The sequence below is a fragment of the Saimiri boliviensis genome, chromosome 5 (assembly GCF_048565385.1).
Source record: "Saimiri boliviensis isolate mSaiBol1 chromosome 5, mSaiBol1.pri, whole genome shotgun sequence".
In the NCBI taxonomy this organism is placed as follows: Eukaryota; Metazoa; Chordata; class Mammalia; order Primates; family Cebidae; genus Saimiri; species Saimiri boliviensis.
In genome coordinates this window covers 95,670,536-95,695,886 of record NC_133453.1, presented here as the reverse complement: position 1 = coordinate 95,695,886, position 25,351 = coordinate 95,670,536, and the positions used below count along the sequence as shown (strand labels likewise).

The 25,351-nt window shown below is 35.8% G+C and overlaps 1 protein-coding gene across 1 annotated transcript in view; it reads left to right on the top strand.

Moving 5' to 3' along the window:
- Window positions 1-25,351, top strand: part of ARHGAP15 (Rho GTPase activating protein 15) — a 645,891-nt gene that overhangs the window by 119,861 nt on the left and 500,679 nt on the right. Inside the window, exon 6 of the mRNA XM_003921995.3 lies at window positions 7,070-7,159. Within this exon, the coding sequence (XP_003922044.1) occupies window positions 7,070-7,159 (90 nt within the window). The remainder of the gene's footprint in view (window positions 1-7,069; window positions 7,160-25,351) is intronic.

Below are 25,351 nucleotides of genomic sequence, written 5' to 3'. Positions count from 1 at the left end.
TTTTCTGAACTACTTATTCCAATATTTAACATTTAAATACTGAGAATTTTTTGTTCTAATAATCTCTATTCCCTAAAACTATTCTTCAGGCATAGGTCTTTCTGCTGTAGCTTTGTGAAAATAAACTACTTATGAGGACCATTTTTACACAGTTCTTCAGCTACTTATCCTAGTTTTCTTTTCTTAAAGTCAATCTATTTCTTATTACCCAGTAACTTTAGTTTTTTTTCTGTCATAGTTTTGAGTTCACCCCAAATCTCTATTAGCTTTGATTGTACCATATGATCAGTTCTTACTTAAAGTTGTTATAGAGTGGAAATATGATTCCATTACCACCTTTGCAAACTGCCATTCTGACATGTATTATTTATTTTTATTTATTAATTCATTGGAATCAATCCAGCTATTTTCCATTGTCATTCTCTATCCAGTTCCTCAATCATTTCAATAGTTCCCAAATACCCATTTAACAGTTGTTTGGGGCCACTTTGCTAGATTCTGAAAAAATAAAGAACCGTAAGACAAACCCACTTCTCTGACTTGAGAGCTAGGGGCAAAAAACACATCAAAAAGGAGTAGCAATGTGTAACTAACAAGAGTTGTAACACAGTATGTTTCAAAGTAGGGGAAATGATGGAAGGAGTGAGTGACTACCTGCAGAGGAAAATTCTCCCTGTGGATGTAATTTTTTTTTAGTTGTGTCATGAAAATGAGCAAGATTACGGCAGATGGCAAGCAAGCAGGGTAGACTGAAGAGAGAGATAAATGTATTTCAGATGAAAAGAATGAATGCATACTCAAATCCCAAACGTCTTGCACTGTAAAAACACTGCGTTTTGGAAACTGCCCCGGTGTAGCGTAGCTGGTATGGAGAAGAATGGGAGAGTGCATAGAACCGAGAGGGAAGGTTGGAGGAGGACAGACAGGAGCTCGTATATCCTACAGAGGGATTTGGACACTATCCTGTAGATAAATTTTCCATAATAAATAATGTGAGGTTTGTGTTTTCAAAATGCAGAGAATGAACTGCAAGGGCTTTTGACTGGCCACAGAGGCAAGAGGTAGACTAATTCTGGTAAGAGAAAATAAGAACCCTACTCAGGTCAGGGTCATGAGATGGAGAAAACAGAGCTAATTCCGGAATTCAAGACTTTGCACCTTTTGGTTATGGATGGTGAAAGGAAGGAGGGAGTTAAGAAATTTTCAGGTGACGTAAGTGAAGGGATTATTAAGCCAGACAAACAATAGAGAAAAGGAGGCAGGAGGGAGAAGAAGATAATGATTTCACTGAGATGTCTGTGATACTCACTCATGGTAGTGTAGAAAATATAATTCTGGCACATCAGAGGGAGCTGGGGCCAGAGGCACGCATCAAGCAGTCAACATGTGGCAGTGATGGGGTGAGACTAGAGGCAAGACCAAAACCCACAGGAAGCGCATGAGTGAGGAGAAATGATGAGGGCCTAGAATGCTCAACCTGGGTTACCAACATTGAGAAAGTAGGAAGAGGAAGAGGAGTCAGTGGAAGAAACTGAGAATGAGGAGTACAAAAGGTGAAGAATTTGGAGAAAAAAAATGCTTCCATGGCCGAGAAACAAGAGGGCTCTAAGGAGAAGGGCCCAAAGAATCTAGGAGTACAGAGTTCACGTCACATGCGGGTGGGGAACAAGGCATCAGATTGTTTTTGTTGACCTTCATGGTTAAGATATTTGAGAAAAGTCCGGGAAGGAAGTAAACGTCACACTACAGCGTTGAAGAAGAGAATGGAGTCTGAGCAAACAGAGAACATGAATCAATCGAGGAGGAAAAATCTCGCAATAATGGAAAGGAAGTAAGTGAGATTGAGAAGAAGTGAGAATGTGAAGTTGATGCTTGCGTTTCTTCTTTTCTTTTTTTTTTTAAACAGGAGTGATGAACATGGTTAGAGGCTGAAGGATGTAATCTATTTAAGAGGGAGGAAGTAGAAGGAAATGTGAAATTCTTATTCCTGGACAAGTCAGGAAATCAGGGACAAGACTGGATGAAATTAGGAACTAGAGAGAAATAAGCCTTGGGCAGAAGGAATATCTCTTCCTCTGAGGCAAAACAGGACCTGCCTTGCGAGTCCTTGCTGTGCTTTATGGCACTGACAGGCCAGGTAATTTTGACACTGATAGAGGCCATGGTCCTGCCAAGGCATGGGAGTTTATTAGACAGATGGGCCAGTCACAGCCCCAGAATTCTGGGGTTGGGAGACAAAGTGAAAAATCATGACACAAGGAAAACAATTAGAAAATGTGAACTCTTATTCTTAGACCTGAAAAAGGCATTAATTTTTATGTGAACTAGTAGGAGGAAAAGATGAGTGTGGAAGGCAGGCCATGGATTCCATTGTGATCAATAACTTGGGACTTGGAATCCAATAAAAGTAAATTCATATCTTAGCTCAGGCACTTTCTAAGTACACGACCTTATGTCAGGCACTTGACCGCTCTCGTTTGGGTTTCTTCGTGTGTAAGTTGAAAGCAATGGTAATATTTTCACAAAATTGTTGTAAGAAGTAAGTGAGAAATCAATATGAAGCTTTCAGAGTGCAATAGAGGTAGCTATCATTAAACTTTATGTTCCCTTATTTGGATTACACAGACTAAATATGAAAGTGGAAAGGATTGTGACTATTCTAGCACAAGGGTTGTGATCTCCATGAAGCAGGAACAAACCATTTCATAGGGCGGACTTATAAGGGTTGAAGCATGTAAGAGAGCAGTGTCAGGAGAAGGAAGAGAAAGTGACTGGGAACACATAAAAAGTGTGCTAAGCAGAGTCAAAGGCCCAGCTGAAGAAGGTAGCTATTATTTGTAGTATAGCTACCCTAAGTAGCCAAAAGTCATTTCTCCAGTATTCGGGGATATGGGAAGATTTTGGAGGGGCAAGCAGATGAGAGTGATATATCCTTGGATGAGTGGGCAGGTGGAGTGGGTGGTTGAAGTGACTGTGGAATCAGAAATGTAGGGCTGGACTTGAAAGAAATGAAACCAGGAAGGAATTCAGAGACTGGGAGATTGCACAAAGGTCGATGATTTTAATAGCATCAGAAACACACATAACAGGGTGGGGGTAAGAAAAACTGCAGAAGTGGAATCTGTTAGATGAGCAGCAGAATGAAAATCACTGAAGTGGAGACGAGGTGAAGGAGTGAGATTATGAGGAGTGCGAGAGGCAGGGCCAGGTCATGGAGAAGATAGCCACAGACAGGGGTTGGAGCCTGGTAAATCCATGCCAGGTGCTGTGGGATTTACCTTAGGAGGCTATAGAGTAAACACACCTGACAGCAATAGCGTAATAATCCCCTTGGAATTACCCTGTATGGCAGGCACACCTGAGTGTGCGTTTCAAGCTAGAGAATCGAGGAGCAGCTAACCTGGAGTCCATGAGGAACATCTGAGCCCTCATCCAGTCTCGTGGAACACAGATCACACAGGAGAATGAGTTTTGGGTTGGATGAAGGTTGCCAGGTGGGGGTCCTTAAGGGGGGGGTTTGTTAAGTGAAAATGCTACACAAACTGCATGCTGTTAGCAAGAGGTTGTGGTTTTCCTGCGCAGTCCTCCACCACTGGGCTGTGTAGTTATGTTGCCTAGCCCACTGCTCCTGGACCATTCTTGTACATGAAGTGGTTCTCCTGTCCAGCCTGGCACCACTGGCCTCTTTCCCGGGTATGTAAACCCCTAGTAAAACCCCATATCTTTTTTGTTAGCTCTGGGTCTCTTCTTTGGTCTCTTGAACCTCAACCCTCTTTGAGGTTAAAAAGGATTCAGCACTACAGATGCTGGAGAGAACATTTTGAAATTGACAAAGCTAGATGATGAGAAAACTGTAAAAGCTTAGACTGCTTTTACCCACAGGTTTCCTTTAGCTCTATAGCATATGGAGTTTGTAGGTGATTACACAGAAATCTAAGGCTAATATGAGATTCTTCAAGGAAGAGTATCTCCCGTAAGCCTGGAGTTTCAGAGCTGAGCACAGTGTGTAACACATTGACACATAGTAGGTGTGCAATAAATGTTAACTGAATGATTCTGTGAAATCTCACATTAATCCGAATATGAGTCCATTAAACTTTGTCATTTTTCCAAATTACAAATCAAGGACGGCTTAACCATTTAAAAAAATACAAATCTTAATTGCTGTAAATCGGGAATTTTAAGACACTAAAGTCTTCCTTCCAAAGCACAAAAGCTAGTTGCATTTTGGTATTTTTCCTTCATTCATGAATTCAGCAAATATTCATTGAACAACAACTATGTGTCAGGCACTGTTCCATACATTGGGAAAAACAGTAGAGGAAAAGGCAAACAAGGCCCTAGCTCAGGGAGCTTAATTCTAGTGGGGGAAACACAGACAGTCAGCATATAAAAATATATATGTTAATTTCAGTTAGGAGGAGGGCTGCAGTGAAATTAAAACAAGTAGTGGGATGGAGAGTAACCAGGAGTACTGGAGTACAGCTCTTTTATATAAGACAGTCAAAGAAGACCTCTGACAAGGTGACATTTATAACTGGGAACTGCAGGATGAGAAGGAGCCAGACGTGTGAAGATTGGGAGGTATTCCAGGTAAACAGGTGGTGTGAAGGACCTAAGGCAAGATCAGGCTTAACAGAGAAGGACAAAAACAAGATGAATATGTCTATTCTGGAGTCTAGTGAGAAAGCCATAGCTTTTCCCAAATTCTTACATGTTTTAGCATATGATCACAGCGCATATGCAGTTTTCAAGGGCTGCATAATGGTTAAGAACAGTCTCTGGAGTGACGCTGCTTGCATTTAAATCCCGGCCCCTCCTTTTCTAGCTGGGTAACCTTGAGGGAATTTACCTAACCGTTCTGGCGGGTTTCCTTACCTGTAACTTAGTGATGCCTACCTCATACAGTTGTGAATGTGAGATTTCACAAAATTATTTGGTTACCATTGATTGCACACTTACTTTGTGTCAGTGTGTTAGCCACTGTGCTGAGCCCTAGAACTCCGCAGGCAAGGAAGATACTGAATCTTCCTCATATTAGCCTTAGACTTCTGTATAAACACCCACAAAATCCGTATAATATAGAAGTCATACACTAAATGGATTATTAATAATAATTTTAAAGTACTCAGGTAAGTTCCTGGAACATAAATAGTGCTTCTTAAATAAGATATGTTCCCCACCCCCCCCATACACACACTGGATTATATAGGAAAAAAGCCATTTTGTTACATACTCTTAATGATTATTTTTCTTGGCTCTGAGTATCCCTTAACTTAATTAAATCTGTAAAAAGAAGCATGTTGTTAATTTTGCTACATCACAAATCACTTGACAAAGAATATAGTTATCAGGCTTTGGAATCTTTCATAATAGTGATCACCTGAGCGGCAGAGTGTGGGTGAACCAATAAAAACTTTTTAACTGATCAAAATCGCTTTAAGGGGCATGGCTCATCTTAATGGGTTTCTTATGAGGTTACACCTAAATAACAACAGAAAAGGTAGATATGTTATCAAATTCTATCCTGCCAGCTGAGTTTATCCTGTAGGAAAGTTATACAATGTTTCAAACAAATTATTGAATTTCCAAAAAAAAATCACGTTAGTTACCATTATAAAACAAATTTCTGCCTTAAAAGTAGTCTATTTCTGTTAAACTAATAGAATTGGATATAATGGCTAAGAGACAACAAATGTGGGCAAATGAAGTTTTAAAAATATATGTACCATTGTTTCGTGATTTCCTGTTTTATTCTAATGTTCATAATGTTAAAAACATCATCTAAAAATATTATCAGCTTCATATACTAAAATTTTAAAGTATTTTATGGACAATGACTTGAGAAAAGTATGAAATGTATCTACAGAGAAACAGAGAATTTATCTATGGAGGAACTTCTTGAAAAAGTAGTAAAGAAATTCTCCAAATTGGCAAACTTCTCAAAAAATAATTGGGGGACTGCAAATGTAATGTATGATTAACTTGAATCAAGTGAAAATGTGAAAAGACAAGTGTGGGTGATATTCCTATTGATTACCGTGAATTATTGAAATAAAATAATTTTTTTTTTTTTTTTTTTTGAGACGGAGTTTTGCTCTTGTTACCCAGGCTGGAGTGCAATGGCACGATCTCAGCTCACTGCAACCTCCGCCTCCTGGGTTCAGGCAATTCTCCTTCCTCAGCCTCCTGAGTAGCTGGGATTACAGGCACCTGCCACCATGCCCAGCTAATTTTTTGCATTTTTAGTAGAGATGGGGTTTCACCATGTGGACCAGAATGGTCTGGATCTCTTGACCTCGTGATCCACCCGCCTCAGCCTCCCAAAGTGTTGGGATTACAGGCTTGAGCCACCACGACCAGCCCATAAAATAACTTTTAAGTAGTACATTGTAATTGTGTAATAGGAAGAATGTATTGTAATCTATTTGGTCTAAGTTAAATTTACTAAATAAAATTATACTTATGGGTATAGTCTTAAGGTCTGAAAAGCGAATTTCTAAAAGGCATAGTTGACACTTTGAATCAAATTTGCTAACATGTGAAACACAAACCTGCAAGGGAGCTTTGAGATTAATTAATCCACCTGCTCAGTTTTCTAGATGATGTAGCCAGATTCTAAGCAACTTTACTAAAGTCACAAAGCTAAAACTCTAACAGTTTTTTGTATTGTACTACAATTTATCATTTTTTTCTTTTACTGTTCTAAAAGTAATATATAACATGCTTTTATGTTGCTTTAACCATTGAATAGCAATATTTCATATTACTGAATAGCATATTTTAAAATTTTATTAGAATTACTAAAGAATATCATCTGAAAATATTAGTCTTCTAGATATTTTTCCTATTGTCTACAGTTAATAATTTTAGAAACAGGTCTCTAATTTTAAACATTTAAAAATATTAGATCCTAAATGAAAATTCCTACAAATTAGGTTTCCCTTGGAGAACACAAAAAAGGCATTATATCATAAATATGTGTAGCTACTAACTCAATAAACTCCTATTTCTCTGACATCCATTTCCAATGTTGCATCTTTTTATTCTTTCTTTTTTGTGTTTACAGAAAACTGGGCACAAACCAGAAAGTGTGGATTTGTGTGGTGCACACATTGAATGGGCCAAGGAAAAATCGAGTAGAAAGAATGTCTTTCAGGTAAGAATGTTACATATATTCAATTTATTCCTATTATCTCTAAATCTGAGCTCTTTTGGGTAACTAAAATAAGAATACCTTCTTGTGATGTGCTCATGTACATGAACTAGTTGTCTGAAGGTCATTATGAAAGGCAACTCCTCTTCCCAGTTGAATCTTTGGTTTGTTTTGTTGCTTTTTTCCTGGTGACTGGTTGCTATCTAAACAAAAAATATATGTTGCATGTTAATTAATGTAAACACACAAAAGTTATTGAAGTTTGCAGTGTATATGATAGATGTCTGGGGTTCAAATGTAGAGTGCTTGACTTAAATAGATTTGACCTAGAATACACAGATGCACACAAACTAAAATACACCAAGTATAAGCTATTTACATTCATGACACTCTTGCCTTCCAGCCATTAATTACATTTACAAGTGTAACTTACAGGAATGGAGAGGGCTGAACAACTATAAAAAATAGATTCTTTCATATTGCATAACTTAGTTTTTTGAAAAAAACTTGATTAATGCTTATAATCATATTCCATTGAATGGAAAGAACCAGATGAAATGCTGGAAAGAGATAAAATTGGAAAATGTAATTTCACACATGATGTTTCCAAAATCATTGGCAATTAATAATTTTTAATTATGGAGTTTTATTTTTGTTCTATTTTATATGAAATTTTATTTAATTTTATATTTCTGAAATAACCAATAATTTTATAGGTATATTTTAGAATTTACATAATTTAGTAGAAAATTATTTATTTTTATAACTTATTATAATTATTTTAAAAATATCTTTTAAGAGCATGTTGGCCCTTGAATAAAAGTCAATTCTTTTGTTCTTAAATGCTTTGGTGAAATTAATATTGGGTCCTATAGAAGCATAGGTAGATGACATTTCCTACCTATACTCTCACTGAGGGGAAGAAGCTGGTTTCTAGTTTGGTTTGTATTTTCCAGATGCTATTGAGGTATATCCAAATAATTTGGATCCATTTGGATTACCAAAATAAAACAAATATTTAACACATTCCAGAATAAATGACTTTTCTAGTTTTATTCTATTTAGGTTCAAGAGATTTTTTAATCAAAAAAGAAAGTGAGAGAATATATACAATTATTTGTCAGTTAAAAATAAAATGTAGAAAAAAAGGAAATAAGGGAGAGAGAAAAGACAGAAGAAAACTAAACACGCTTGTCCTGAAATCAATGCTCTAAAGCTAAAAGTGACTAAAACATGGCTTTATAGAATCAAGAAGAGGAAATAAACTTTATTTTAAAGGGAGGAACTATAGATCAGTGACTTCCCCTTTTCCCGATTTCTTACTCTTAGTATTCTGCCATAAATAACAAAATTTAGAGTTTAGAATCCTAGCTTTTTGACAACCTAGATGACCACATAAGAAAGTTCTGTTTTAGACCACATAAGCTCAGTGGTAAAGCCTCATTATATACTGCAAATTTAGCATCCTAATCACCAAAGCTGTAAAACACATTGAAATTTGTCACAGACATTATTCTTGGACTATATCAACCCTTTGGAGATGGGCTAAGCCAGCCTTTTTCAGTTTCTCCTGATAACCTTATGAAGAGTTAAATGAGTTCACAAATGAGAATGACATTCAACTATATATGGTGTATACAAGGCTAAAAATATTGATGAAAAAAATATGTATATTTTTGCATAACTGTGAACATGCATAGATCTACATTTCAGCCACCTATATTGATAGTGTGTATCACCTGATCTTTTCAGGATATGACTAACCACCTCCTATTGTAATTTTCTAGTTGACTTTTGTATTTCTGAATGTAGGTCCTTCAAAGATATTAAAAACTATTCTCATTTTTTGTCGCTTTCTGGAGGTGAAAATTTTGCCAGCTAGTTTTGTTGATAATCGAACAGTTCACGGGGTCTCAGTGTTCTTACAGACACTGTTTTTAAAATCTTGTACTTTTAGAGAAACAAGAGATGATTATAAGGAGACTGTGAATAACAAAGTGAAAGAAAAGATTCAAGTTTCATGTTCTGTTTCATTCGTTTTGAGTAAATCCCTTGGTTTCCTTGTGGTGCTGAAATCTTTTCATCACCTAAATGCATGAGTTTTGGTAAAATTTACTAATACGTATCCATAGATAGAGACTATGAGAGTAAGCCTTTCGAGAGGAACAATATAAATAGCTTTCATAGTTCTGTTAACGAAAAAGCATCGGGAAGGATTTGCCAGAGAGCTAAATCTAGATGACTTGCATCAATATTTGATTAGATACATTAGCTGGTCTAACTCTCAAATGATCAGAATAAACATGATTATGTCTCAAAAACATGGTATTAAGGCATTGTTGGACTTGGAGTGTGTATGTGTGTGTGTGTTTGTGTGTGTGTGTGTGCAATGGTTTCATTACCTACAGAATAATGAAGTGTTTCTTCCTGACTGAAAAAGACCATCATAGCTTCAGCTGATGTGCTACATCGGAAATAGCTTTAGAATTCCAAGTTTGAATTAGGCTTGGTGTTCAATCACAGTCTATGAATTATAGATTACAGATAGCAAATGACTATTGAGATTTTTGGTTCAAGAAAAATCAAAGGACAAAATTAGAAATAATTTTAAAATTTGAAATCTGTCTTTTAAAAGTTTGATGGATTAGCAATTATATGCCACGTAATTACAATGTCTACAGAGAACTTGAACTTAAAATGAATAGGAAAACAAACAAAAAATTGTGTGTGCCTGAGAGATGCTTGCAAGTCTCAGAAGCATACATTTTTGACAACCAAAAATGGACAGCTTTCATTTATTTCATTTGTTCATAGATGCTGTTTGGATGTTTGAGTTGTTTTCTCTTTCTATTAAAAGCCAAATTTCCTTCCTAGTTGAAATCATATGAAACTATTGACGTGGATTCAATGTTATTTGATTGGTATGTGGAAACATAACAATGACAGCATTAATTATTAAGTTTTGGTATTCAACAACTTTCAGTAAATCACAATGATTCTCACTTGCTAAGCTTAAGAATATCTGAATATTTTATAACAGCACATTTTTTGGCCTAATTGGTACTTCAGAACGATAAATAATGAAAGAATTAACTTCTATAATAAAATATATATTAGATCTTATAATTCATATAAAATATGTACATGTGTATATGTATAAAATATATATAGACTTATATACATATGTATATATAATGTACCCATGCATACATAACCTAATAGTTTGACTTTAGGAAATAGAGTGAGCGCTTACACACACACACAACACACACGCACATACACACACAGAAAGACACTACACATTTATAAAAGATCAAAGAAATTCTAAGTTAAAGCAATGTCCATTGCTGCAAACTTTTGTTTAACTCTGCATTTATGATCATTGTCAAGGACTCTCACAAGTTTGATGTAGTTTGAGAAACATTTAGCAACTCAGCTATAATGAGCTGGGTACGAGTTTTCTTAGTTAAGAGCAACACTAGTCTTCATCAGGGATAGAGTGAATAAAAAGATTTATGTTCAAACCACATGTTTTAAACATTCCTGCTAAGTGCTAGTTTGCTCTTTGGTGTTTAGCCTGAAATTTAAAGCACTAAGGATTAAAAGGATTACAACATAATCTTAAATAATCCTAAATGTCATTTACAGAGAGATAGTTGTAATAACTAAATAAAACCATGTTAAAGGATGGCAGCATTGTCAGGCAGCCTCCGTAACACAAATGGGGCTACTGTCACCTTCTGTTTCCTGGCTGGGCACATTAGGCAGTTACAGTCTTTCAACAGGAAGTTCAACTGAGAAAGAAAGTGACTGCAAAATACAAGTTTTTTTTTTTTTTTTTTTTTTTTTTTTTTTTTTTTTTTTTTTTTTTGAGACGGAGTTTCGCTCTTGTTACCCAAGCTGGAGTGCAATGGCGCGATCTCGGCTCACCGCAACCTCCGCCTCCTGGGTTCAGGCAATTCTCCTGCCTCAGCCTCCTGAGTAGCTGGGATTACAGGCACGCACCACCATGCCCAGCTAATTTTTTGCACCTTTAGTAGAGACGGGGTTTCACCATGTTGACCAGGATGATCTCGATCTCTCGACCTCGTGATCCACCCGCCTCGGCCTCCCAAAGTGCTGGGATTACAGGCTTGAGCCACCGCACCCGGCCTTTTTTTTTTTTTTTTTTTTACTGTTAATATCTTGTTTCAGAGTTGAAGGGAATTTTTCACTTAGGTTTTGTTTTTTCCTTTGAACACAAACCTTTCTAAGTATTTTGGAAAGTCTAGGGAAAGGAAGTTCATGACATGGCTATAAAATAGACAGCTGAGACATCTCTAAAAACTTTATTCCCCAACCTCCAAGGAGATACCCCTTTTTTAAATATATGAGAGTCCCAAAGTACTATAATTATTTACATGTCATTAATTTTGGTACTTAAATATTCTTTACTTAAATATTCTGTCATCCAAATTAGTTTTGTTTCCCCAGAGAAAGTATATAGACACAAACTAGATTCCATATTGCCTTCTACATATTAAATCAGAAAACTGAACACTTTTTAGCTGAATAAGTTGTTACTGCTAAGGCTAGAGTTGCATTCCTTTAGGAAAACAAAACAAATTCACTTTTGTTAAAAAAAAGAAAAAAATAGGGAATTGTATCCACAGTATAGGCCCTGTAACTCCAAACTTTCTATAATGTAAACAGGGAGTAAAGATTAAGATAACTGTTTCCTGGGTTACATTACAAATTATAAGATAGCATTATTTATTTAAAATAATTAAATCATTTTTACTCTAAAAATTTATTTTTTCTCAGAGCCAGAAAGTGACTAGGCTTCAGTTTTCCTGAGTTTCCTTTAAAATAAAGTTTTAAAACCATGTATTGGGCTCGTCTATGGATTACAAGCTTTCAGTAAGATAATTCTACCAATTAATATATCATGACTGATTAGGAATATATCAGTTGTCTGCTTGCTGCTTGAAAGGCAGAAAAAATTAAATGACTCAAGAAGATGAAAGTCTGTTTTCCTCCCCCCCCCCACCCCCCACCAATTTATAACGTCAACAAATACCATGGTTACATTTCCTGGATTTGAGATTCTTTTTCAATAAATTAAAAAATAGATCTCGGGGGACAGATTCTATCCCTAACAGTAAACCTCAAAATAGATTTGTCATTATTTATATTACTTTTCTGACTTTGGATGGAGTCTTCTGACGATAATGTGTATTAAATATTTTTATGTAATATTCTCCATGGATATACATTACACTTAAACATAATTTGATCTTTCTAATCTGAATATGTCTTAGCTTAAAATGTTTAAGTACTACTTAAGTTTATTAATGTAAAGATAATTTAATTACATCTTTAAAAACATAATTTTAAGCCAAAAGATAAAACTACTGGTATTTTGCTTTTATCCATTTCCTTGTGTTGCAAGTGGTGGTTTAAAATAAATCTGAGCTTTTATGAATTTTCTCTTTCATTTTTCAGTGCTTGTAGTTAGACAAAATGCAAAAGGATAATTCTTCACATTCATACATGCATTAGATTTCCAGTAAAGCTGGTTTCACTTTAGAGAATTACTCAAAGTATCTTAAAAGATGCGACATTAAAAATAGACCAGAGTAAGAGAAGCATTAATGTCTAATACAGTTGTTTTTTGCTCTACAACTTGTCCCCAATCATTTTCTCTACCTTTTAGATATTCATCCATCATTCAGAAGGTGCAGTGGAGAGAACACACGAGTCTGGGGACGTGTGTTCCAGTTTGCACTATGTCAGTTGTAACTTTATGTAGAACATGGGGCAGGATCCCTCCTCCAAGGTTGTCACACCGAGTAAATATGAGATGACTGTCCTCATCTCACCTGCCCATCTGTGTTAATGCTAAAATGAAGCAATCCTGTATGTTGTGCGTTTGAAAGCAATTACAAAGGAGTGATTTTAATATACTCATTTATATTGAATTTTATATATATGTATGTATATATATATATATGAGATGAAGAGGCTTTCATTATTCATCTACTAACCACATTATCTCGCAATGTTTTGAGGAAAATTCCAGATATGAATTTGGAAGAAGCAGGTTGAGGGAGGTAAATATCTGTGAAATGCAACTCAGAATTTCTGCTCTACTTCTGGTCTTTCTGCTGCCTTCTGAACTTAGTAAATGGATATTTAATACACCATGTGAAAATCTTTTCATTCTTTGTGTAACTAAGAATATAGATCCTTAAACTTAAGTTACTTTTAATGTTCTATTCTTACAATGTCATTAACGTAATATCCAATCGATATATGTTAATCAATGACATATTCAAATTAACACTTTTTTAAAAAAAAGCATATCACCTTGAAAGCCCTAACAAGCTGTTGATAGAAACTTGCAAAAGGTAACTTAGGGACAAGAGTAGCAACTATGCCCCAAGTAAGAGAGGTACAATAGTGACACTTATTATTCCCCTACTGAGGTATCAGTACAATACTGTTTTTCTGATTGAAAAGAAAGATATTATTATTTGTATAATATTTAGCTTTATTTTTGTTGATGGGGTTATGCAGATTTTGTATAAAGGGAGGCATATAAGTTTATAATTAGAGATTTGATTTCAGAATGCAAATGTCAGGGGTATATACAGATTGAGTGCAAATGATAGGATCAGGCGACAGGAAATAAAGTTGATTATAATAATCTAGATGAGACCAAAAGAGCATGCTAGCTTTGACTGATGAAAAGAGAAACAAGAATATGGATGGAAAGGACATTCTGCAAATGAAGAACATGCCTATTGGTTCAGATAATGTGACTTTGGAACCAGTGTCTTTTTGCAGGTTTAATTTTATAAGAAATAATAAACCTTTTTTAAAGTATATTCTAGATATCTAGAATTAAGATATATAAACTAAGTATATTGTTAGGGAAAATAATACAAACTTTGTGCTGCCTGGTGACTTTGTGAAACTCGCTAGTCAAAGCCTTAGACACCAAGGATGTATGCTTATTTTCACACTTTCATTGTTTCACTACTAAAGGGCATAATGCTGCCTTACTGTATTCATTCTTTTTGAACTATCAAAGCAGCATGCAACTGGATGACAGTAAAGATTGAAAATGGTAGTATTAGTACATTTTGGTCCCCAGTTAGCAAAGGGAACTAAGATTTTGAGCTTCCAAAATAACATAAATAAAAATGTCAACTTCGTTTCTTCTAACATTTTAGCAGAAGAATGGGGTGCATGTGACCTAATAGACAACTGGACAGCTCACTTCACATTGCCTTCTGGAGTAACTGGCTATGCGAGCTCAAAGATACGAGTTGCAAAGTTGGAATAAGTTCTAGGTTTTAGTTTGATACCAGGCTAAATGCACAATGCTGTTCTTCATTTACCGACATCACATCATGAATACTCTCTTCTCATGGAACATATTCTGTATCTTAATGTTTTGTTAGAGCTAGTGTGATGGTCTCTGTGCTATCCATGGGCTCCTGTAGCTCATAGCGTAGTTTCTCTGTGTTCCCATAACCAGAATGAGGCTAACTGAGCCACGTGGGGATCAAACCTGAGGCTTGACGTGATGGACTCCAACCTGAACAAAAGAAACCACTGCTACTGGGTAATTTTATGGAGTCAAAGTAGAATTAACAAGTGTATTGTTTTTCTACTTGTCATTTTAATCACATTTATGAAGTATAGAAAAGATTATATTGATGCTAGCAAGACAATATTCAAGCCAAGGGATCCTTTTTCATGTCTGTTTCAGTATTTATATATATATATATATATATATATATATATATATATATATATATATATATTTTAAAGAGAGCAGCCATGTTTATTTCATGCTGTGTATGATTTTTTTTTTTAATAGCAAACAGGCCTATTCCAGAAAAAGGAACAATTTAATCCCTAAAGCTGGTACATAATAGATGGGGCCAGTAAATGGTATCACATTTTACAGCTTGTCCATAAGGATGACACAGGGTGAAATAAAATTGAGTGCTTTTGGATAGCATAGGATCACTGGCAGATAAATAGATGATGCTATTCAGTTTTTAGAAACATAAGGTAATGAGGCTGGATCTGAAAGCAGGAGAAAAAAAATAATTTTGTGTGTGCGTGTGTGTATACATATATATGTATTTTTACACAGTGTTTATATGCCACAAGCCACTGAGCAGGAGGAAAATCTGGGCGATGGTGAGCAAAGCTGAAACCTCAGAGCAATGTTGAAAACCATCTAAGAAAATGACAAAGCAGGCATCCATAAACAAAGGCTTGAAATGAACAGAAAAAAAAAAATAGTAAGTTTAAGATGAAAGGAAAATGCCCATACTCATACATAACTGAAAAGGCCACTTATGGCATCTATGCATACAATCTTTCAATGTAAGAGTTAAACATGCTACTAAAAATTTAGTAGAAAAAAACATTCAAAAGCAAGGATATAAAACACTGCAGAACAGTTCAGGATTCTTGGTATTTGAAGAGAGGAGGAGGCTGCTCTTTTATCTTAACAAAACAGGATGTTGAGAGATGGCCCAAGTAAAACAATGAAATGAAATGGCTGATGCTGGGGAGAAATCAGGAAGGAAGCTGTATGAACTCCTTTCGGATAACACAGATGGGTACGAGGTAACTTAACCAAGGAAGAGGCGTGCACATGGAGGGTTAACATGCATTTCCTTTTAGCAGAGAGCTATTAGATTCTTGACTTTAGCATGTCAATTTACCTAACATTGCATTTCCAGTACTGGGAGAAATTCTAGCAGTCTGACTTTCTGGGTGCAGGAGTGCAAACCAAAAAAATTACAGTGGAAAAATTAACAAATTGCTGAAACACCTCAAAAACAGGAATACCAATACTTGATGATTCCCTTCCCAAGAAACTTAGAAAGACCATGATTGGTGTTTTTTGTTTGTTTTTTTGAAGCTGAATTTCAGCAATGCCTCATCTTCAAAATTTCCATGTCCTTGATCATGTAAAAGACAAGCTTCTGATATTTGAGATCTGTGATAGATTTGAAATCAATTCATGGAAAGGGAGGTTATGAGCATACTCTTTGATTTTTGTAGGATGCACTGATGAGGGTGGCAGAAAATTATGTGAAACCCTTCTCTTTTGACAGCTATACTGGAACATTTACAACCACAGATGTTATTTGTCCATCAGAAAGGAAAATATTTGTTTCAAGCTACAGGCATTTCTACCACAGTATCAGAATGAAATTCAACTGTAATTTAATGTTTAATACATATGAAAATAAATATTTGGAGGGAGCAAATACTCGAAAATAACTGAACCCCACAAAATATAACTAGCAATATGGAAAAAAAAATCCTGGCTTCATTACAAGCAAATTTGTCCTTTAACTAAAGTAAGGATTGTTCTATTATTAACATAGGAATCTTAGATGGACTGCACAGAATGCTGCATTATTCATAAAAGCATTGCTGCCATCTGGTGGCTACTTGGCATTTCAACACTGACTTCTCTGATTCGATTTGACTGGGTGCTCTTGGGAGGTATTTAAAGAAGAGCTTTAAGTGGTAAAATATAAACGTGGACATCCTCTGATCCTACATGTCATTCATCTAATGGCGGTCATTTCTCCCGATCTTGTTGTGGATTGGAGGATTCAGGGGAGGAAATTAGATACTTGGATATCTTTTGTCCTAAACGTGAAAGTGTATTTTACATGGCTTATCTAAGGAAGTTACTTTTGGCTGTTGTTGACTGATGCATTTTATCGACATTCATTTCTGTTGGCAAATAAATAAGTATGTACCCAAATATTAAGAAGATTTATTGAATCTAAAGATATGCTATTTTGCTTAAATAAGAATATACATGAGATGCTTTAATCCCTCATTTGGATCCAAGCATGAATTTTTTTTTTAAGTTATCACTCACTGAATTTGACTTTAGAAATAATATAATTTAGAATGTCAAAAAAGAAAATGTATAGAGCTTCATAACGCTCAAACTTTCTTCCCATTCATTCAATTGTTATATTAAAATGGTCAGATTGCTAATGACTCAGGAACTGGTAATCTTTCTTCATGGATTTACAAATTAAAGGGCAAATATTATTCAGTTCACATTGCACTTTTTGTTGAAAATAAAATAATTAAAATTTAAGAAGTCTTGATGATTCTCAAGCATCAGTGTATTAACTCATTCTTAACCAGAACCAACTAGAATTAGGATATCTCTGCAATTTTAGTATGGTTTTAAGTTTCTAATAATTGTTGAAAATCTCCTTGTATGTAGTGAAAACCTTGACCCTTTAAATGGCTATTTATATAGATCACAAGTCTTTGAAGATTATAGGAGATAATGAGTTAAAATTGCCCCAGGAGGAAAGCTGAAGTTTTCTTCTGAATTCTCAGGGATGGTATTTAATAGTTAATATTCAGTTTCTAGTGAATATTTCCCTGTATCATTAAACTGCCTTCTGATTTAGTAAAAGTCAGATAACAAAGAACCATTACAGTAAATCTGGAGAATTATATATTGAATGAATATTATCCTTTACAAAAAATGTGGATATGCCTATTTTGAAAGACTTCTTGGTTTTATTTTTAAATTTGTGGGTAAGATTTTCAATCTTTCAATACATCCTTGATATTCCCTTTGTTACTAGCGATTTCAAACACTTAAAATAATTCCTTCTTCAAAATATGTAATTTGGCTTATGGAAGAACGCTGCTCAACTTCTCTGGGAAAATGGCTCGATTCTCCATCCTTCCTCTGTTTTCTATTCTACCCACATTTAGGAAGAGGATGTGAACAACAACAACAATAAAACCTTGCAAAGAAAGTAAAATCAATAATGATTATGTCCCTGTCTCTTTCATCTGTAAGTATAAAATTTCAAGTAAATTATTCTCCTAATAGGCTTGGATATAATCCTGTGGTGGTTTCTAATGGCTCCATAATAGAGATAGTAAACCTTGTAGCTATAGTCAGGATGCCCCAGGTTTTAGTCATAAGTTGCTAATGTTTGTTTCAATAACATTTGCTCTTTGGCAGCTTTTACAGCTACTTAACACTAAATTCCCATTTAGTCAGGAGGATCATTCATATACTGTAATGAATGATGTCACCTTAAATCCTTTGGTATGTAATTGCTGGATGTTACATTTTATAGTGAGTATAGATGGTGTATTTGTTTATGCTAAATTTTATTGATAGTGACAGCTGTATCTTGGAGGAATTACCCTTTTCTTTTTCTTTCTTTCTTTCTTTCTTTTTTTTTTTTTGAAATGGCATCTTACTCTGTCACCCAGGCTAGAGTGTAGTGCAGTGGCACTGTGTCAACTCACTGCAGCCTCTATCTCCTGAGTTCAAACAATTCTCCTTCCTTGCCCTCCCTGTAGCTAGGATTATAGGTGCCCACCACCATGCCCTGCTAATTTTTAAAAATAGCTTTAGTAGAGACAGGGTTTCACCATGTTGGCCAGGCTGGTCTTGAACTCTTGACCCCAGGTGATCTGCCCACCTTGGCCTCCCAAAGTGCTTGGATTACAGGCATGAGCCACTGTGCCTGGCCGACTCTTTTCTTTTGTGGAAATATAGTTTCAAGTCTTTTTAAGCAAATAGTTTTGTCATATTTGCCTTCTGGTGTAGGCTAGATTCCCATGAAAGCAAAATTTGAGACTAGGAATTGTGTGCAAGCAGTTTATTTGATTGCAATTAAGAACTAGCAGGAGTGAAACAGAAGGAAGAAAAGCCAATGCAGAACCCATCATTGAGTTGGTCACAGGGTGGGTAGGACACTTGTCAAACTTTTCCACCCAAGGATAGACAAGATGAAGCATTTTTTCATTAGGTTCTGAGCCTTTGGTTTCTGGTTGCCTCTGGGAGGGGATAATATCTTTAGATCTTGAGTTTCAGGCCGTTCCTGGGTGGGTGTGTCAAGAAGGCTCTTTCAGGTTTCCTACTCTGTAGAACCAGAAAACATCCACAGCAGAAAGTAAAAGACGTGTCATGCATGCTGAGGCAAGATGTAGTCAGTACAAAGGAGATGAAGTTCACCAAGAACTGTTGCATCAGCTGCAGCTATAGTCACACCCACATAGCTAAGAGGATGTGAGGCTGGGCACAGGAAGCACCTGATGCAATTTACCTCTTGCAATATTCAAATTTACTAATATCTCACATTAAATCTAATCTGTTGCCAAGTCTTCAAGATGGTGACTGGCCTCAATCTCTACAAAAGAGCTAATAAAAGAGTTTTTGTTGGGAGGAAAAAAAGCTAAATTCCTCCACTGCAACTCTGTAGGAGGCTGTATTTGTTTTTTGTTTGTTTGTTTTGAGACAGAGTCTCACTCTATCACCCAGACTGGAGTGCAGTGGCGTGATCTCAGCTGACTGCAACCTCTGCCACCCAGGGTCAAAGTATTCTCCTGTCTCAGCCTCCTGCGTAGCTGGGATTACAAGCACCTACCAATGTGCCTGGCTAATTTTTGTATTTTTAGCAAAGACAGGATTTCACCATCTTGGCCAGGCTTGTCTTGAACTCCTGACCTCGTGATCCACCCACCTTGGCATCCCAAAGTGCCGGGATTACAGGTGTGAGCCACTGCACCCAGCCATGAGACCATTTGATATTTATTTGAGATTTGATATTTATCATCTACCACCTTCACTCATTCTAGATTTTCCTCATCCTCAGCCAGGAAGACTAACTAGTCATTTTTGTTTGCCTGATGGAGTCAATTGGATCTTCATATATGCAGGGTCTGAACGTTTGATTCTTTTACATTGCCATGCCCTGTTCACTGTAGTTGACAGTTTACTGCTCTCACCGGGCCTAGAAGCACAACGAGATATCTCAGTGAATCATCTGACTTCCAGATTCATTCTTCCTTCTTCTGTTGTTCATACACAACCTTATTTTCTCATTATAATTAGGGTCAGTTATCTCCATGAATATGGTAGCTATTTTAGTTGCTTGCTGGTACACATCTTGAGTATCCATAGTTAACATGCAGTGCTCTTAGCTTTAAGTTCATGATACTTACTCATCCCTGTTAGAAGCAGAACTCTCCTGTATCCCAAGAATAAGAATCTCTAATCCAGCAGAGCCAAAGTTGCAAAACCCAGAAGCATAAATGCTACAGATAGGCTACTACATGGGCTACTCTTCTACCTATTGGTCCTTAGACCCATGTATTGCAGCTACTGGAGATACCATGTCACGTAACATCATGTATTGATTGTGTGCCATGCATTGATTCAGTGAATATGCTGTATCTTAGAATACTGAACCCCTCCAAAACAGGATCTTGTCTCTAAACTACTACCTAAGCAGAGGCTTTAAGAGGCCACTTCATTATCAGATCAGGTTGATTGCTTCCAAGTGATATGTCATTTAGTAAAAACGGCAGATCTTAAGATCCCATGCCTGGTGTTGCATTTCCCTCATTTCCTTGATGTGAGGCAACATCATGAACGGCCCCACAATGCTAATTAAGCATTCTTAAAGATCTGGAATGGTGGGGCAGGCAGAGACACCATAAGCAGAGAAAGCAAGCCCATAGAGTTAATATCAATTCCAAAGAGAATGAATCACTGTTCCCCCAAGGATAGAAGGGTTCTGATGTCAGTTTGCTGTCAAGCACCTGGTTTGTCCTGAAGGGCTCAGTATCTGCCTCTGCTGCTGGAAGATCATGTAATCAACAGTGGTAGGTAACCTTGAAGAGAAAGAGCCATGATGTTGACCGTGTGTAGCATCTCCATCGCTGCCACATGGTCTCTCTACTCACGGGCCTATTGTGCATGTTCTAAGTGACTAAAGAGAAGATGGAGAACTAGTTAGGCATCTGGTACACTGGCTTAAGATGAGACAAGGGTCTGCATGCTCTGGACACACTTTTACAGACCTCTTGTTTTTGATCTTTGACTGTCTCTTTCCAGGCCTCTGAACATCAAAAAGTCACCCTCCACTGCCTAAAAATCAGTCTATATTCTAACCTCATGCCACCCTCCTCTCCAGTTTGCTGCTGGCCTCTTTGCCCTGTGGGAGGATTTCTCTTCACCACAGTTATATAAAATGACCCAGTGGGTTTATTGCGGAGCTGCAGTCCTTTTAGTCTTGTGTGTGTGTACTCACTAATATCTTGAACTAACCCATCCATGAATAAGGCTTGAGTTTTTTGTTTTTTGGTTTTTGTTTTTCATCCTTTATCAGCTGGCTTCAAGCATGTCCATGAAGCCCTAGGGGTGAACTCAGGGAGAGGCACCAGTGTTAACAGTGACAAATAAAATGGGAATTTGAACCATTCGTTCATGGAACTTTCTTAAGCCCTCTAGACCTGTTTGGGCCAAATTCCGAATATAGCATTTCAATCTGTGGATTGTTGCCCACTCTATGATTCAGTGAATTTGAAAATACCCAGGTCATCATGAGAAGCTGAAGTCATAGATTTGTCTGATGTCTTATTAGATTTTTTCTTCTCTATTCTGACCCTGAAATAGGAGAGGGGCTACTTTTCATTTGTGAAGGATATTTCTGCTGTGGAAGGTAAGGCCTTCCACCAGAATCTTAAAAGCTTTCATTGTGAGAGTGTTAGTATAACTTACCACACATTTCACAGTAATATTATGTTCTACTTTGTCACTAAATTTCCTGAATCATATGGCCCAAGAGTCAAGGAGCTCATATGACAGCTTGGACCTGCTTAAGGCATTGATAGTTATGAATAGCCACCCTGGTGTATAAATAACGTTCAGAAATACTCCTATTGTCCAATGTACTAACTTACCTAGTAATGAGAGTCCAGGACTTGTGGTCATATTACCATATGACAATATCTGAGTGAGGCTTGGATTCCTGATTGTCTGCAAATAAATAGTGGTAGTTTTAAAACCACTAAATATTGGGCTAGTTTGTTACAGAGCAGTAGCTAATTGATACAAGTAATATGCCTGCAGATATAATAGTTTGATTTTTACAAGAAATGGTGACATATTTAAAAGTCAAGTTCAACTGTATAAAGGGCCTTTAAAAAGGTAATGAGACCACAGTTTTTGGTGTTAGCTTCTAATAATTAATTACCAAACACTAGCTCCTGATAGGCTTGTAGAGAACATGCAGGTGGTGGCATTTCATCTGGTCATGTAGCTTTTCTATTACTCAGATTGTTTATAGAAATAGCTGCCTAACAAAGTTAACTTCCAGGAAGGATGCCAGGTTACACGGAATCATACCGCAGTCTTAGAATCACATTGGGCTTTCACCCAAAGTTTTTGCAACATTAGGTGGAGGCAATATAATTTGGCTTGAAAAGTTACAAGGGAAAAAATTTCAGAAAATGCTCATAGAACAGGGTGTTCAGGGTCTTTAAGATTGTATCTTTCTTGGCCTCTTGAAAATCGGAGAAAATTGTATATCTGTGTTTCTGTGTATGTGTGTGTGTTTTAAAATAGTATGAACCAACAGAATCCAGAGTTGTCACAGATCATTCATTATTAGGCCAACAACTGTAGACATTCTAACCCCAAAATTGAGCTGTAAGACATAAGAGCAGATAGAGCTACAGTTGGAAAATCTAAACATAGCCTAAAAGTTTTGGCACTTTAAGAGCTTCTGGGGGAAAGAAAAGAAATTTGATTTCTGTGCTGCTGATGGAAAAGCTCAGAAATGACTGGAGAAAATTGTATTTGACATATTTTTATTGCAAATATTTTGCTATTTGTTTCTAAGAGTTGAAAATGACCTTGCATACTAAAAATCATTAGTTTAGAAAAAAAATGAAGACCATGTTGTTTTGCATTTGGAATTAAGTATTCCAGTAATTTAATTTTAAAAAATGTACACATTGAAAGTGTTATTGTTTCTGAGGGTTTTCATAAAATATTCCAGACCAGTGATATTTATCTGGGTAAGGTGAACATGCAGTTCCCAGACTTGCTTTGGTTAATTTTTAGTTTTTTTTTTTTCCTTCCTGAAATATGTAAACAAGGTTTAACTTATTTCTTTCTTTCTGAATTTTTCTAACATAATTAGACCAAAGATAAGTATAGTGTATTCATGTTAAAGCTTCATAATGTTAAGTCTGTTCTGTCTTGGATTGAAAATTTATTTGAATTCCTTCAATTAAATTAAAATTTAAAATTTCAATAAAACATATTATTTCTAAATCTATTTTAGGTTAACTTCAGGAATAGAAACTGATGAAAAACAAGGGGTAAAATTATTCAGTTACATCAAACTCTAGGTGTTAAGTTATTTTTTTCATAGTTATTTTAGAAACTGTGTGTTCAGTTATTACTTTTTCATAGTACTGAGTAGAGCTCCAGAAACTTGGAAAAGTCAGTTTTCAAAAATGTCTAATTTATGATTAAGAAATTGAATAACATTCAACTATTTCCCATTGTTTCCCACTATGTCCCTTGTTCCACATTTATTTTAAATAAATTTTCTCCATATAAAATGCTGTTTTGATAATACTGTCAATTTATCTTCTAAAGTCAAGCAAAATTATTATTTTTTCAATGTAATACAACTCAAACTATGGTGAAAATTTCAGTGATAGAGAAAGGTAGCTGAAATATATTTCCAGTACAAGCTCTGAGAAAGTAACTAAGACTTGGATTATGTAGCATGCTTACTTGCTATTGGTGAATATTATTTTGCTGGGACCCAAAACAGGACAGACTAAAGGTGGTTGGTAGTTGTCATTGTAAGAAAGTAGATTGCTTTTACAAAAGATACGCTTTGCAAATGATATGTATCTATGATTGTTATTTTTCTTATTTGGTTCAATTAGCATATTAATTTGTTAAATTTACTTATTAAAAATGAACACTTCTGAGATAATTTTCTGTTTTAATGGGTCCAATCTGACTCAGAGGCAAAAAGATAGAGAGGTCTCTCTTTAAATTATTTTGTATAGAGTTTCCATTGTATGGACAAAATTCTTACACCTTTTTTTCATAAACTTTGCTCAGAATTTGCTCTTGTTTCTAAATAACTAAAAGATAAATAAAAATAAATTAATGAAGAAAATGTTAACAGGACAATACAAAGGACCAAGTATCATTAGAGTTTTGATTTATCACAGTTCCATGTGTAGCCCCTGTATTCACCAAAATAGGCTAAATTATGCTTTGGGAACAAATTTCTGTTGTTCAGCTCCATACTGTCTTCATTCTGGGATCCAGGTTGATGGAATAGTCTCTTTCTGGAAGATTGTGACAAGCAACACGTTTGCCTTTAAAGCTTTTACCTGAAAGTGGCATATGTCATGTCTGTCTTCATTTCGTGGGACTAAGGAAGTCACAGAGCCAACAAAGCACAAATGCATAATCCCTCCATATGTACAGTGATGGCAGGAAGAAGCACTAGTTGGCAAAGTAAAGAATAGTAGACCTTACCAGGGTCCCTATGCAACTAAATATTCAGATCACCTGCTCAATCCAAATAAAGATTTGTCATGGTGGTTGTTGCTGTTTAAATGGGGTAAAATTTCATCAAGACATTCTAGAGATAAAAGCACATTTAACATCATTTACTGAGTACTTGTAATTGATGGTAACATAATGACTCATTTGAAAGAACCATTCAGCTCCTTCGATAAACCCTGCTGAGTGTCAAGTTATTCAACAACATATGTCAACCTGCATACCGATTCATATCTAATTTTTAAATTAGTTCAGAAGTGCTGGGAATATGGAAAATTTGCATCAATAATTACTTAAGTCCAAGGCAGATACATGAATTATAGGAGCTTAAGGTCAAAGAATTCAGGGTGAAATAAGTATTTTCTGAAGGTGACAAAAATGAGCTAAGGATTGGAAAGTATTTGCTTTCGGTAATTGAAATACGTTAATGGGTTTATTCCTTTTTCCAATAGTAAATGAATATATGTTATACATCATCAGATGAATTGGTGTTCTATTCACAGATACTTGTATACCATCTTTAAAGATATACAGTGCATGCATATCCTACATAATTTTTTTTTTGGACTGTTTGGAAATGCTCTGCTGAGAAGATATGCTGTTGGGCATCTTTGTTATTGAAATAACAATTATTTTCTGGTATACAAATATCTGACACAAAAAAATTATTTTCTCTAGCTAGTTTTATGAAATATATCCATGTGGGGATTTATACTAAAGTGATAATATTAGAAGGGATGGCAGATAGAATGACGGTTGTTAATGTAAATTGCTTAATAGAA